Genomic DNA, 15992 nt, shown 5'->3' with positions numbered 1-15992 from the left:
TGTTCACATCAAGAATCTTTGACCTATTTTACTCTCTTACAATGTCACCCACAAATGACCTTTGATCATTTAACCTTTGCCCACATACTCATACAATTTGATATTGCAAATAAAAACAAATTTCAACAAGGGAAAGAGATAATAAGAGGAGTAGGAGTAGGAGTAGGTAGAGTTGTGGTGTTATCAAGTATTAGCTCTTTTGGGTGATAGTTAGAAGAGGGAAGAAAGGGTCATATCAACACCTATCAACAACTAATGGATCATTTTAGGCCTTGTCTAGAATAATGTCGTAGCTAGTTACTCACACGACTAGTCACCACAGCTAATAGATCATTTTAGGCCTTATCTAGCCCATCACAATAATGTCGCAGCTAGTTACTCACATGGCTAGTCACACCGATCTAGCCCATCACAAAAGTTTCGCATCTATTACTCACATAGTTAGTCACCACAAACCTCAAGAAAGACATTTGTGCGCCCATAATGATTGGTCTAATAATGGGCATCTTGTCATTAACTTGGATAACAAGAGAGCAAAAAAACCTTGCAATTGTGTGATAATCTAAAAGACTAGAGAGAAGTAACATTTGGATCTCGAAGAAGAACCTCACACCAACACAAAAACTCAAACTAAAAGAAGTAAAATTGGCTAAAAAATGGAGTGATGCCTCATTAGGAGATTCCATAGGCTCCCAAAGCTTATTGTCATTATTTTCTCATGAATATATTGATATCTCATGTGGTCTATGTTTTGTATAGAGTCCCATATACTATATTTGGTGTCAATGGACATTAAAAAAATAAAATTATATATATATATATATATATATATATATATATATATATATATATATATATATATATATATATATCTATGTGTGTGGAATAAATATGCATGTGCGGCATGTGCACGTGTGTACGCATATGCGCGCGCACACACACACCCCCCTTGTTATATCGAGGCAACTTTCTCTTAACACTAAATGCTTGAGCTTATTATTTCTTCAATGCAATATAGCTTGCAAAGAAACTTTTGAGAAGAGTTCTCAAAATTCAAAGTAAACGTTGCTAATTCTCTATTGAGGTGATCATGCAATCATACAAATGTTTTATACACGAGAAATAATTACTTTCAAAGATATGAAGTTTTACTAGGTTTTTTAATTCCGAAGTTGATATCGAGGTAAAGTATAAAGCTTTCAAGGAATTTCAATCCACGAAAGATTTGCACATTTTATACATGATTGGATTGTCCATAACCTTACTTAAACCTTTTTCTATTATATGATGCTTGGTCAAGCAATGTGCAAAGTGGCTCTCGTATTCCGTTCCATTGTAAAGTACAAGTAACCTGTAAAGTAATGCATGCCATGATAGTGGAAACATGCCCATTTGTTACGGAATGATGGAGTAGTTGTGCTATCAATCATGTGATGAGTGTGTGAGCATAAAAGTAGATCTTTGAGTAGAATCCATTCAACCTCTTTTGTGTGGGAACATGTAAGTGAGATGGTGGTGAAAACGATGAGAGAAGAGAAACAAATTTTGAATGCAAAGATCAACTAGTAGGGCAAAGTTGCATGAATACACAAAGTGGGCTAGTCAATCAACAAAGACTTATGTGGATGTGGAACAAGGAAAAGAAAGGTAGGCTAGGGTGAAGATTGGGAAAGTGGATGTTGGCCATTGAAAAAGAAAGAGAAATCTGTTAGGATGGAAATAATCTTATATTCGGTTTTCAATACATTAATAATTTGCAAAGCATGATGATATGAACACGTCTTGCATGGGTATGAATAAAAAGTAAATTAAATTTAAGGGGGGGCTTTGTTTCACCAAATCACTGTGATTAAAGGCAAGAAAGGGAGTAAAAAATGTGGTGTGAATCAAATGTTGCATGCTCGGATTTGATACTTATGAACACATGTTCACCGTGGATTTGAGACTACAAGCACCACCACTAAACTTGTTGATGCATGCTAATATTTCATGAATCTACCCTTTCGTGCAAGAAAACAAGGATAACTCTTGCGTGTGGTGCTCGTATACACATCCTAATTCCTGCAAATGTATTTTTATTGATTCAAGCAAACCCTCTAAAAGGTAAAGTTGAAGTTAGGTTTAAATTCATTTTTAAAGAAGGAAAGCGTCAGGCCACATTCATTGGATGCACAACAACATGACTAAAAACAAAAGTACATGTGGCTCAAAAAATTGTCCATTCAATGACTTGCATGAGCAGAATATCTTCTAAAGGACAACTTGGGTCTTCTGGAGTCGTCTTTTTAAACGTTACCAGTTAACTTATTGGTCATTTAGGTGCGGGTTTTTTTTGGGGGGGGGGATTAAAGGAGGTATTGAAGATTATATTTAAAGAATGCTTGTTGAGAAGGACACCATAATTTTTTTTCTTTCGCACACGGATATACTCATGCTTGGGGTAAAGGCTATCTCACTGTTGCTCCCCATTCCATGCCAAATGCATCATTACATATTTGCAAAGTCCCTTGGTGCTATGGCCCATGCAAAGAGCACGTGAATCATCATCATGCCATGCATGCGTGGTGTATGCATGCATGTAAATACTATAGATATACAATTGGGTGGGGGCAACCGACACGTCAACAGTAGAAGGCGTGCAGAGCCGGTAGAAAGATATTGGGTAGACTGACACGTCAGCGCGGGATGTTTCGTAGAACAACTGTGCTTAGCAGGAGGGAGGTCACATGCACAGAGAATTTGCGCGTTTCCACGCACTGCGCTTAGCAGGCGGGGGGTCACATGCAGTCTTCTACCGTACTGCGGCGGTCGGCTCGAGAGTTTAGAGGCGCTTTTACTGTACCGTGTGCTGCTGAGCAGGCGGTGCGTGCATCGATGCTTCCCTCCCTCTCTCTGTGATAAACATTCTCACCTCGTTCGAGGCAGGCCAGCTCAGTAGGAGACCCTTTGCTTTTTTTGTTTTTTGAGCTCTCAGACTGTGGGTTTCCTGTTGCCATAGCTGTGCTAAACATCGCACGAGGTTTTTTGGCAGGATTTGGGCGATCTCAAGCGTTTTTTAAGGTAGGATTAAGCTTTAAAATGTATGATAAATTGTTTGTTTGTATTTTTGTTGTGGGCTGTGTAAAAAAACAGTCAAAATTCGCGCAGTAAGGTTATGGGGGAGTTTTTCTAACCGACAGAAAACAGTCGTAGTAAGGTCGAAGGGGAGTTTTTTTCACCTCTTTTTAACCCTAGAGAGAGAGAGAGAGAGAGAGAGAGAGAGAGAGAGAGAGAGAGGTGTTTTCACACGACCGCTTGATGCATGCACGCATGCTGTGGAGAAGTTATCAGGAAACGAGAGAGAGAGAGAGAGAGAGAGAGAGAGAGAGAGAGAGAGAGAGAGAGAGAGAGAGAGACGGCCACTTGATGCATGCACGCATGCTGTGGACAAGTTGAGAGAGAGAGAGAGAGAGAGAGAGAGAGAGAGAGAGAGAGAGGCGCGAGAGGCTTCATCACACCATGCTCATTCTTCTCTATTAGCGATTAGGTGACCTGGGTAATCATAATCATGATCTGGGAGATAATTTACACGATTTAGGCACTGACTAGGTGATCTGGGCTGCCAGGAGCAAACGAATATGGGCGATAATCAGGTGATTAAGAGTTGTAAATAGGTGATTTAGGGTCAATATATTATGGTGATGATCTCAATCTTCAGCATGATCTTCGTACTACTGCAGAAGAAAACAAATAAAGCGTTTTTTTTGTAAATGCAGTAATTCGACTTAGTCCCCCATCAATTAACCCCGTTGATTTCATCATCCTGAATTAATCTTAGCAAAATCACTTACAAGTTTGCAATTTCATTCCTGGCTGATTTTATTTGTTGATCTTAATTTGCTGCTGTATGTCTTGCAGAGCATTCAAATGCAGCAAAGGAACAGGAGGATCTAGCAGACGTGGTGGATTCGATGATTCGTACTTACCTTGGATTGATCAGTTTATGCTCATTTTAGAGTCTGCACTCCAAGGTAGTTATCTTTCTATGTGCAGTTTTTTGATGATATAAATTTAGATAATGCAGCAAGTACTTATTGTACATAACTTCAGATGATGTATGCAACAGCATATGATCATTATGAGCCGAATAAAGATGATCTAGATGCATGTATCAGAGATGATTTTTACATTTTGAGAGGAATCATTATAGAATTGATAGCATGCCTTTTTTTTTGGGGGAGAAGCGAATCCTATTGCCACTCCATAAACTTCAAACCTTCAGAACCCCATGGTATGTATATTTAGGTGGTACACTTGTGCTGCCAACAAATTGTAACAAAAGGTGGGTTCGTTCTATAGGGGCCAAGATTTTCATGTAAGGGGTTTTATAATTGGTCAGAAACAAAGGGGCAGTATGGGATCAAATGGAGCGCCTATAAGTTTGTGGATGGAAGATTACCCCCAGTATGTTAGAAGAGGACCTGTGGGTGTAGGCCTGGGTGCTTCATGTCAAGGAGTTAGTTCGGTTGCTAATGGCAGAGGTCATACGTCCAGCACTAGGGTTCCATGTGAAGTGGACTTTGTCAAAGTGTGGGTAATGGCATAAGATAAGGTTTCGGCAATGATTTCTTATGTACCTTAGACACTGACTCTGCACAAAACAAAAATAATGTTTTTGGATACAGTCCCTATTATCACCTTGCATATGTTCAGTGTATGTCTCGTTGGCTTTGCTTAATCCCTTTATGAAACAAAAGGGTAGGCTTGTTTTACATTTATTTTCTTGACATTTCTTCGAGGCTTTAGATGATTTTGTTTGGTGCTTTAGATGGTAGTAGGCATCACTTGAGATTTACCTAAGCTAGAGGAGAGTATCTCATATGTGGTATGAGTTCTAGCGTGCAGCTCTCGCAGAGATGCATACAGTTGCCCTTGGTGTGGGTCTAGTCATTTGTTTACAGCAATCCATGTGCAGTCTTTTGATATCATCTTTTTGATGACTTTTTTTTCCCTTTATTGGCATGGTTGTGTTGCATAGTTATGATGAACTCATACTATCTCGATGCTTTTTAATAGTTTTTTGTGCAAAAAACTATGCTGTTGACAATGCCTTTGCAATTATGCTGTAAAAGAAATTCTCAATTCGTTGCAGGAGAGTATGCAATTTGTGGTCTGAATAAGTGTCATTTAATTCGAATTCTTGAGGAAGGCCACAAAGGCAGACTGACATGGATTCCAGAGGTGAGGTATCAGCTGCCATCTCTATAGCATGACTGCTAAACACTTTAATGAGTCACAATGGTGCCTTAATGGTTTACAACGTGACGGACTTCTTGTAGTCACACTATTGCAGGTAATAGCATGGGAGAAAGAGATTCGGGAACGGACTCGAACAAAGGCAACATCAATTTGATGGAAAGCACTGAAGCCGACAGTAAGGCTGTACAAAATCCCCCCATGTATCCAGATCTACAACAGGACGCAGAAAAATATAGGGAGGATTATGTTATAGCAACAGCTATGGAAGAAAATGTTTCCAGAAAGGAGGGTGGTGCCCAACCTAGTTCTATCGCACGAGGGATTATAACTGCAGGTTGTGACGCAGGCGAGAGGCAGCTAAAACCCATACTTGAAATTGACAATGGTTTAACTCACTCATGCCATATACCATATGGTAAAGATATCCATTCAGTGATGGATGAAAGAAAGCTGCCCAGTAGTGCTTGCCTGACCATGTCGTTGGGCTTATATCATATGAAAGGTGCTGATACAGATGGTAACAGTCTTGCTGTATTGAACCTGCCTGGGATGTTTACGAGCCCATTTGAGCCTAATGGAGACGAAAGGAATCAGATAAAGATGTCCGGGTTGAATCCAATACGTACCAAGCCTAGGCAACTTCTCCCCAAACAACCTCAAATGCACCAACCAAGCTGCCCGGAGGCCCCCAAACAGCCTGAAATGCATCAATTGAGTGGGCCCGAGACAAACAAAGAACCCTCTCCACAGGTACCGATACGAGTTGCGAGGCCACCGGTTGAGGGTAGAGGCCGAAATCAACTGTTGCCGCGTTATTGGCCACGCATAACTGATCAAGAGCTTCAACAAATTACAGCTGGAGAGTATCCTTATAGCATTTCTAAAAAAACATTGTGTGTGTGTGTGTGTGTGTGTTTCAAGAAACGAGGATCTTGTAGTCTTTGATGGTGAACAGCTCTAATTCTACCATCACTCCGCTTTTTGAAAAGATGTTGAGTGCAAGCGATGCAGGTCGAATAGGGAGGCTTGTTCTTCCGAAAGCATGTGCAGAAGTAAGAAGTTTTTCTTTCATTTTGATTGGTAGGATTTTCAGGTTGTATCATTTTCAGGAACGCCATACAAGAATTGCAGTTAATAATTAGCTTGACAGGTGCCTTTTTTGTACTTTGCTGTACTCGTGTCTTTTTGAATACTCATATAGCCTATTTGCAACAGGCTTATTTTCCACCCATTTCACAGCCAGAAGGGTTGCCTTTGAAAATTCAAGATGTTTCTGGCAAGGACTGGGTATTCCAATTTCGTTTCTGGCCCAATAATAACAGCCGAATGTATGTTCTGGAGGGTGTTACACCTTGCATCCAGTCAATGCAGCTGCAAGCCGGGGACACAGGTGAAAGAAATGAAAACCCATTTCATTCATGTATTTTGGGCTGTTGTAATTACCGTAATTACGACTGGAAAATATCTGAGAAATCTTTGGGCAATGTAATGCAGTAACCTTCAGCAGGTTGGACCCTGAAGGAAAGCTTGTCATGGGTTATCGGCGGGCACCAAGTTCCTTGAGTTCGCAGGTTCAGAAAGGCCAAACATCCAGAAAAGGATGATTTTTTAACAATATATTTCATATGGGCCTTTGTTGAAGTGATATTTCAGACCATTGAGGTTTGAGCCATAAGATTTTATTGTGCTGTTATGCAGGACAATCAACTATCAACAGTGGGCGCAACTACGCCAGTGCCTCCAACTCTGATGGGAGGTGGCGGCAGCATGGATAACTTTTCAACTATTGCAAGCCTCACTGGCCTTTTGTCACAATCAGTGAAAAGCGCGGAGGCGCAAGCAAATGGTATGACTGGACATCTGAATTTGTCCGACACAGGCTATGGATGGTATAAATCTGACAAGGGGGGATACAAAGCAAAAGAAAACTCGTTTTTCCATTCTTTGCTAGTTGGTGACAAGAAAAAGTCCAGGCCAGCCAGCTCAAAGAACAAGCGACCACTTACAGATGGGGACGAAGTTGTTGAATTCCGGATCACATGGGAAGAAGCCCAAGATTTGCTGCGTTCTCCGCCAAATGTTGCTCCGAGCATTGTCATGATCGAGGGCTATGAGTTCGAGGAGTATGAGGTGTGACAAGCAGAACTTTTCTCTGATTAAGACTAGTTTAGATCAAATGCAAGGGTAAACAAGTGGTTTGGACCCCTTCAGAAACTTCCCTGCTTGGTTTCTTGGAATCAAGCTTGGTGAGGCTGGAAGGATGCATGATCTTGGGATTCAAATTTATGCTACATGGATCACTTCTGGAGAATTCTTGAAATGTTCCTTCTGACTGGTAGGGAGTTGGAAGAGAAATAGGAGGGGGATTCTACTCCGGAGTATGAGCCACTTGAGTCGTTTAGTGTGTGGCTACATGGGTGGTCAGCGTGTTGTCGTCCTTTGTGATAGCAGCAGCAGAGAGGATGTGATCATAAAGCATGCCATGTGGCGGGCCCGCTTTGAGTTGACTCAAGTTGAGCAAGTCAAGGGTTTTGACGAAGGCATGTGTACTAGGATTACATACAAAGCTCATAATGCCAAGTTAGTCCTCCAACATTGAGTGTTCATGTGTGATTTCGTTGTCACACCTTTGATAGGTACAGACGTGATGTTAGGCATGAAATGGTTTCACAAGTTTAAACCCATATCTAATTGGAATTGTCATACGTTGTTCATTTCATGTGCACCCAATGTGCTTGGGTGGCACATGGACATATATGTAACTTAAAGGCAAGTAGTCATGATTTATTATGTTTAGAATCCTTCTCCAGTATGTTTCTTATCCTTTTCTATCACCTTTCATTTGGTTTCTTGGAATGGTTTTTTGACGAGATTTTTACATGATGCTCTCCAGGAGCCCCCTGTTTTTGGGAAAAGGACCATTTTTACGAACAAGAATTTCGGGTCAGTAATGTGTTTCAGTCAATTCTATACGGGACATGTTCATTTACCTCTGTGAGGTTTTAGCTGGCTAAGGGTAAAGGTTTCTACTGTATGATAGACAAACTTTTTAGCCAATGTTATGTGAATCCTAGCCATGATTCATCTTTTCTTTTTTTGCCAAACAACTTCAACTGCAGGCCTGGTGAAGATCAATGGGCACAATGTGATGATTGTGGTAGCTGGCGCAAAGTGCCTGCCGACGTATTCTTACCGACAAGATGGGTCTGCAGCGACAACGTTTGGGATGTAGAGAGGTAGATTAAAATGTGATTTCTTAGAGCTTAAGCTCTCTGTATTGATCTGATCTTATGTTTCAAGGTGTCCTTTCGGAGAGGTCTGTTAAATTTTCTTTTGAGGTATACCTCATGACATGGTAGCACATCTGGGCCCGCCAACTTATTGGATGGCCCTTGGAAGCTCTGGTTGCCTCTGCAGCCCTGAGATATTGCAGCTTTTTTGATGTGGGTATTGCTTGGTGGATGTCATGAAACCACCCTTTTGTTGCTACATGGATGTTATCTCTCTTGGCATCTCTTTGTTTGGTCTCATAGCAAGGGCATTATGTCAACACTTTTTCTATCAGGGGCTAATATTTCAAAGTATGTGCAAGCATGTTTGGTCTCATAGCAAGGGCATTACGTCAACACTTTTTCTATCAAGGGCTAATATTTCAAAGTATGTGCAAGCATGTTTCCTCTTTTGAGTTTGAGCTCATGTGCTTTTGGTAGGAATTCTTGTAATGCCTTGCAAGAAGTGGATAACGAGGATATTGAATTTTTAGTGCAGCATGTCAAAGGTAAAGTTCTGATACCTTTTCTGTCTTTCCAATGCCAAGATGACGTGTGTGACTTGTCTAAAGGGGTTGTCCCTGTTTTTGGGCGTCTATGACATCTCAGTACCATGTCTGCATGCAGAGAAACGGGATGTGGCAGAACCACTTAAGGTAGTTGAGCCTTTGTCTGGACTAGAAGCGCTAGCAAATGCAGCTACTGCTGGAGAGAACAATGCAGCATCATCGTCATCTCCTGCTGCAACAACGAAACATCCTCGCCATAGGCCTGGCTGCACTTGTATTGTTTGCATACAACCTCCCAGTGGGAAAGGACCAAAGCACAAACCCACCTGCAACTGTAATGTATGCATGACAGTGAAGCGGAGGTTCAAGACTTTGATGATGCGTCGCAAGAAGCGGCAGTCGGAACGAGAGGCTGAGCATGCTGCGCGAAAGAAAAGACCCTGGACAAAGGAAGATGGGGGGGAGGTGAACAGTGGTGGGAAATGGCAAAATGACAGTTACGGCTATTCTGAGGGTGTCTCAAGGCAGGGCCTGGTTGTGGCCTTTCCTAGTGCTTTGCCGAGGGCACCCAATTTTCCTGCCACCACCAATGGAAATAGGTTTCCTTCGAATGTTGCATTAACCACCACGTATGCACCTAGGGGTAGAAACTTTGTTGATGACTGTAAAGGACACATTGACCTTAACAGCCAACCAGAAAGAGACGAGGAGGCGAACAGAAGTGCATTCAGGGTTAGCATGGTCCGGTTGCTGCAAAATGCAAGCCATCCTTTGGACAGCTATCTGAAAGAGCAGGGGTTGACAAGCCTTGTTGGCCCCCAACAAATGATGCACCCTTCAATGAGCTTTAGTAGAAGTATTGTCGAAAGGGAAGCTGACAAACATACTGGTACCCAGTCGACAGTGGTTTTAAGTTCAGAGAGAAGTCAAGATGAATTATATATGGCTTTAGGCATGACCAGATTCAACACAGCAACAGGTTCTCTCTCTCTCTCTCTCTCTCTCTCTCTCTCTCGTGTGTGTATTTCTGCATTTATGCACACATATGTATGGATTTTCTTACATGTTGGTTTTAACCTCGTGTGAGTGTGATTGGCCAATCTGAATGTGTGCTGCAAGTCTATAAACATGCAAATGTATGAATAGTAGACATAGGAGTCGCATTTAAGGGCACCCCATCTTCTTTGATAGACAATACATAGTCCACAAAAAAATGCAGTAGCAGTCTCAAAGCGATAAGTGGTAATTTATTTAAGGGGTTTGAGAGCTAGTTTGAGTTGAGGAGGCCATTAATTGGAGAATCCCGCTGCACTCATGTGCCTCTAGCTCATACAATTATTCGTATCTGATAGGACATGCTGTGGTCTCAGCCTCCTTTTGTGGACTCTGGTGAGCCCGATGCTTGTATGCAATTCTAACCTGCATTCCTTTCTGGCCATACAATCTACAAGTTGATGTTTCTATCTGGAAAGGAAAGGTTTCATGCATTATTACAGATAATCTTCATTACACCACTTTTAGGGGAGAGGAAGGGGAGGCGATGTGTTTAAAACCTAAGAGGAACAAAACGAGGTTTAGGGCTCAGGGGAAGAGTTAAGACCTAGAGGTGGAAAAGGAGGTTCTTTACAAGTTTACAAGAAGCTTCTTTTGTTCTACTCGAGAGAGGGATTCCTACATATGGTCCATACTAGACAGAATCACATTTTGAGACAAGGTGCTGCTTTTAATTCATATAAGAGAGGGCTCATGGCCCACCACTTCGTTGAAAGATTCCAATCTTTATTACAAGGCCTCAGGTCTCAGATAGGAATTTCCACTTATGGCCCACCAACGTGATAGGTGGAAAAAAAGAACTGGAAAGTGTTCTAAGTCTCCAAACACAGGTTCTCACAAGTAGGAAAAAGGTTGCACAATGATGCGTGCAATGACTGGGCACACAGGCCCTGCCTTTCATGCTTCAGTTGCACCTTTCCATGTTGACTTGAAGGTTGCAAGGCATCATCAAATCCTGTTAGAAAACATCAAGAAGATAGTTTCCTTTGCTGGTTAGCATTGCTAAAGAAGAAACTCCTGTATTAAAGCACACTTGCACAGCACGGGCCACGGCAGTAATCATCAGTCAAGATTTGGTGCCTGCGACGTGATAGGTTAGAGGATTGTATTACATGAATGTGAAAATCACGCTAAAATAAATCACGAGTTCCTCTGGAGTCTCCACCTAGCAGTCGTGGATGATGAGGCTAAGCTGCCAAAAGCAGCAAATAACTTCACAACTTAATTTTAAGGGGATTGCATGTGCACCTGGTTTTGATGAGGGAGATTGCATTTATCCATTGATAACATGTCAAATTTTTTTTGACACATTTAGTGCATCTGTAATCTCGCTGCATGGGGTAGAGTTGGCCTTGTGCACGCTTGTTGCAGGACCTTGCATGCCATACGGAACTATCATAGGTCATTTCTACTACTGGAGAGAATCAACAGGGGTTCTGTGCTTATTTTTTTTCCAGAATATCCAACCGGTAACGCTATTATTTGATGGTTGATGTGCATGAAGTGTTAAGACAGACCAGTGCACCCTTCTAGTCAGCTAACAAAAGAATGAATCTGTTTGCAGATTAGGCCAATGTGAGAGCTCTTATGCACCTTCCCGAAGCTTTCGAGTGTACAGTAAGTAATTTTTCTACAATACGTGTTAGGCATGAATGCATGGAGCAGAAGTTTCTTGAAAGTGGGATTGGTTGCCATCGATTCTGAAAACATTATCACGGAGTTAAAGACTTGCTTTTGAGTAATTGATAAAGCAAGACAAAGGTGCAAGCATGCTGATCCTGTACCCCAAGAGTGGTTTGAGGTTGTTGGCTTGCATGAGAGTGATTGAGACTGAAACGACTGATTGATTGTATATCTATGTGGGACATACCTGTCCCAACATTCAAAAATGGAGTTAAAGACTTGCTTTTGTGTAATTGATAAAGCAAGATAAAGGTGCAAGCATGCTGATCCTGTACCCAAGAGTGGATTGAGGTTGTTGGCTCACACGAGAGTGATTGAGACTAAAATGACTGATTGATTGTATATCTATGTGGGGCGTACCTGTCCCAACTTTAAAAAATGGTTAATTTGAGTGTTTTTAAACCTCATATACATTTTCATTGGGAAGTGTTTGCAGTCTAAGAATCCACGAACCAGTCTTCTTTTGCTTTTGTGCGACTAGTTCCTGTGGCTTCAGAAGATAGCTTCTTGTCTGACCTGCCTTACCTTTGGCCGGTCCTTAACAGCAGCTCTCTCCTCTCACAAGTCCACTGCATTATATGTCAGCAACCTTCATTGAAAGAGGGTATGACCCTCCATATAATTGCATCACATGCTTCATAATTGTGAACAAAATAAGAAATTCCTCCCCAATGGAGATTTTTGATTGGCATTACACATTCCCATTGTTCAATCTGTACTGTTTCTTTTTTTTGAGAGGGGGGTAAAGGGGGGGGGGGGGGGGGGGGGGGGGTTTAAGTTCCTCTATCCACTAGTCTCTTAAATCACAAGCTCCTACTCAACTCAAAATAGAGATTTCAAGCAAGGGAAACCTTATTATTTATGCAAGTTTCTCAACTATGCATTAATCTTTATATTTAAAGTCATCAAAGTTGCCCTTCCACAAAAGTGACAAATGAGAGCCCAATAGAGAGCATGTGGATTCCCAATAAAAGCATATAAGAGTAGAAATCAATGAGAATCAAGAAAAAGACTAGCTCAACGAAAAGTTTATAAGAATGTAAAAGAAAAGGGCTTGGGAAGTTTGAATTGTATCCACCAGAATGCTTGATGATGAGGTTCTTGGTTTGGTTGCTCGTGATGCCTGGAATAGTTGGGCATCAAATTTGAAGCTCAAGGTCTTGGAGGTAGAAAGATGAGGCATTTGACTCTGGGATGGTGTGTAGGGAGTCCTTAATCTATATTTGCAAGGGATCATTCTTAAGTTGGGAGATAATTTGGCTCATATTTTTATTTGACCAATCAAGTTGGGTAGGGAGTCGTTACATCTATATTTGCAAGGGATCACTTTTAAGCTGGGAGATAATTTTGCTCATTTTTATACGACCAATCAAATTGGAGGAGCTTTGATTGTTAAGCAATGTGCCATGGAGCAAAACAATTTCTCTTGAAGGGATGTACGTTGAGATGGTTAGAGTTGGTTGTTGTATAATATACAAGGTTTTCTATAGCACCATATTAGCTGGAGTTTGATTGTGTTGTTGGCTATCATGGGGGGAAAAGATCAGATCTTGACCCACAGGCACACACCTAGTAGTCATTGTGAAAGTGGAGTTATGAACATTTGTGAGAAAAAAAGAGGAGGGTAGTCAATCATTAGCACGAGGAATCATAGTTTTCATACCTTGCTATGCAATGTGCTTTTGGTGTCAATCGATGAAGATGTTGTGTCCGAGAAGGTTTAGGTGGAGAGCACGGTATTGCAGATCGAGAAGTGGAGGGTTTTGGGGTGGGGTGGAGAGGGTTGGCAATTCGGTGTGGCAGCGTCCATTAAAGCATCGACCTTTCGCTCCATGGTGTTGGACATCTGCCACGTGGTTGCTGGTTTGGATTAAGGGCTCATTCTTCGGCTGCCCGCAACTAGGCATCCTTCTGTTGTAGTGTTTGCTCGGCCACTTGTTTACAAGAGTCAAAGGAGGTGTGTAGTCTGTTGCAGCCATCCTCGATGGTGTGTGCTACGCGCGTGGAGGTCGTGAGATTCCTTTTGGGTGAGGGAGAGGGTGTGGGGTGTGCGCTTTGGGTGTCTTCCTTGGTCGCATGGAGTTGTTGGTGGAGTTGGGTGATAGTGGCGGGTGTTTATGAGGAGGGTTGCCTAGAGATCTTGTTGGGTTTGTAATTGATTTGCTCGGGCTAGGAGCATGGCCTGCTCGGTAGTCGTAACTTGTTCGAGATGCCTCGGTCATAGATGTGACGAGCTCCTTGGCAAGGTTCGAAAAGCCCTCGGCGAAGTCGGGAAGGGCGCCTTGGGAGGACCTGATGCCTTTCGATTAGGCCTATTGAAAGCAGAGGCACCCAACTTGGAGCTAGCGGAGGGTGTCCATTTGGGCAGACAAGTTTAACAAGTACAACCTCTCGACTCTAGCTTGCGTCCACCAAGGAGTCACGGTCAATTGGGCAGAGTACTTGCATAAAGAGCTCTATGCTATTTTCTCAAATCCCCAGGGCAAGCTCGCAGCATCCTCATTGCATGTTGTTGGCTGGGAGGACCCTCCACACCTTGTCCGCCTCTAGAGCACCACCTCCCCATTCTGCCCCCGATTTAGGACTCCCAGCTCTTACCAACCTCGACCCCCTCCAAACGCCACCATGTAGATCCTCAAACGGAGGAGCAAGCCCATCACAAAGCGGAAGAGGAGGAGGAACTTTGCCGCATTGTCGAGTTCTTCGAGGAGAACCTTCTCTAAACACCTAGCCCAAGGAGCCAACCCCTCCCTTCATTGCCCCCAGTTTTTCCAGAAGGTCCCTCGGCATTCCCATCTACATCTCAGCAGGGATGTGATCTCCTGCAGGTCAGCCGTGGCAAATCTGGTACCCATGTGTTTTGGAAGTACACCCATGGTAGCAAGGATGTGCATCCAGTTCTCAGAGTCTTCTAGCTCTGGGAGAGGTGCAAATTCCATGCTATCCTGTTCATCATCCAGTGTTTTATGGCATGTTTGGCACAAGTGGATTGTTGTGGATCTAGTTGTTGTCATTGAATCCTTTGCAAAGGGTCTCCCACTCATAGGATGGATCTTCCAAGTGCGTAGGTTGACCTTTAGTACTTTTTTCCGAATGTAAATATGATCCGTGTCCCAGTCATGGATCATTTTGATTTCTCTCATGAAGGGACATCCTAAGATGTAATTGTAAGAAATAGGCTACTGGCCAAAGTTCATCACCATGAAGGTGTGTCGAAAGTTGGTTATGAGAATCTTAATCCTCAAATCCTGCAGAGCAGAAGACCTATGGGCTTTGCAGTGGCTTTGCTAGCAAGTTTCACGATTAACACGGTGTCATCCATGGGAGGTTTTCTCCATTTTTCCCAGCATTATTTGGTGACAATTCTTACTTTGGCCCCACCATCTAGGATGGCGGTGACTTGAAGGTCATCGAAAGTTAAGGGCAATGCCGCATTAAGTTTGTCTCCTTCGAAATACTACCTTAACTTATTTACACAAACCGTGGGAACGTCGGTGATTCCATCTAGTTCTATGAATCCATCCTCATGAGTCTCATTGGAACTCCCTAATTCTGCATGTTCTTCCATTCCTCCTCTAAACCGTCCTTCCATCCAATGTTCCAAATCTTTCCACAGGTCTGGGCTGCCTTGAAGTAAGGTGCCAATGGGAATCTGGACTTGTGAAGAAAGGAAGGAGGAAAGACCTGCAATGTCTCTTGGAATGGATGCAGGTTCATGAATCGGATTATCCCTATTCATGCTTAGGCTTTTCTTGGTGTAGGGTATCGGGATATGAACTTCCGTGTTAGTTCTTCTTGGGTGATCGTCCTGTATATTTTTGAGATACGCAGTAACAGGATCTAGCAGGTGCGGGACTGCCATGGCTTTTGGTTCCATCTTTCGAGGGAGATTCTTAGGGAGTGCTTGGTTGTCGGAACCTCTATCAAGCTCCTGGATTTCCTCAATCGGTCGTAAGTTTGGCATAGAGGAACTTCCTGCAGCATGTGCTGCTTGAGGTTTCTTCTCCAATTGAGCTTGACATTCCATGACCAACTCCTGAGCAGTCTTTAGCTTTCCCTTCTCCTTGATGGGGTTTGGGTAATCATCTAACTTTCGGGGTAGCCAATTGGGATCTATTTGCTCTCTTGCTAGGGGGCAGAAGGTAGCATCTTTTCCTCGTCAGATGAGGAAGATGACACATTGGTGGTGGTCCCCTTGTCGGACCCACTCTTTATAACCACATGGCTATCCCCTTTGCCG

The 15992-nt window shown here is 42.6% G+C and overlaps 1 protein-coding gene across 4 annotated transcripts; it reads left to right on the top strand.

Annotated features, from left to right (window-relative positions):
• Positions 1–2721: 2721 nt before the first annotated feature.
• Positions 2722–12178, top strand: LOC147636271 (B3 domain-containing protein Os07g0679700-like). Of its 4 annotated transcripts, XM_086801715.1 has the most exons (14): positions 2727–2862; positions 3032–3060; positions 3898–4010; positions 5132–5220; positions 5333–6101; positions 6194–6290; positions 6454–6628; positions 6733–6809; positions 6937–7368; positions 8132–8181; positions 8358–8474; positions 8949–9016; positions 9135–9995; positions 11634–12178. In XM_086801715.1, the coding sequence occupies exons 4-14, from the start codon at positions 5208–5210 to the stop codon at positions 11636–11638; spliced, it is 2664 nt and encodes an 887-aa protein (XP_086657841.1). In that variant the 5' UTR covers positions 2727–2862; positions 3032–3060; positions 3898–4010; positions 5132–5207; the 3' UTR covers positions 11639–12178. The 4 variants fall into 4 exon arrangements, with proteins under 4 accessions (XP_086657840.1, XP_086657841.1, XP_086657839.1 ...); XM_086801714.1 differs by lacking the exon at positions 3032–3060 and having other exon boundaries at positions 2722–2862; XM_086801713.1 differs by lacking the exon at positions 2727–2862 and having other exon boundaries at positions 2865–3060.
• The last annotated feature ends 3814 nt before the right edge of the window (positions 12179–15992 follow it).

The sequence above is a fragment of the Cibotium barometz genome, chromosome 8 (assembly GCF_041138505.1).
Source record: "Cibotium barometz isolate CiBa-2024 chromosome 8, ASM4113850v1, whole genome shotgun sequence".
NCBI lineage: Eukaryota > Viridiplantae > Streptophyta > Polypodiopsida > Cyatheales > Cibotiaceae > Cibotium > Cibotium barometz.
Note: the sequence above shows the minus strand (reverse complement) of the source record. Positions and strands in the feature narration are given on the sequence as shown.

What these genes read in the sequence shown, in the direction of transcription:
- LOC147636271 (XM_086801714.1), top strand. An exon ending in TTCCGAAAGCATGTGCAGAA is followed by an intron (nt 6,291 to 6,453) that starts GTAAGAAGTTTT and finishes TATTTGCAACAG; the next exon opens with GCTTATTTTCCACCCATTTC. An exon ending in AACGTTTGGGATGTAGAGAG is followed by an intron (nt 8,475 to 8,948) that starts GTAGATTAAAAT and finishes TGCTTTTGGTAG; the next exon opens with GAATTCTTGTAATGCCTTGC.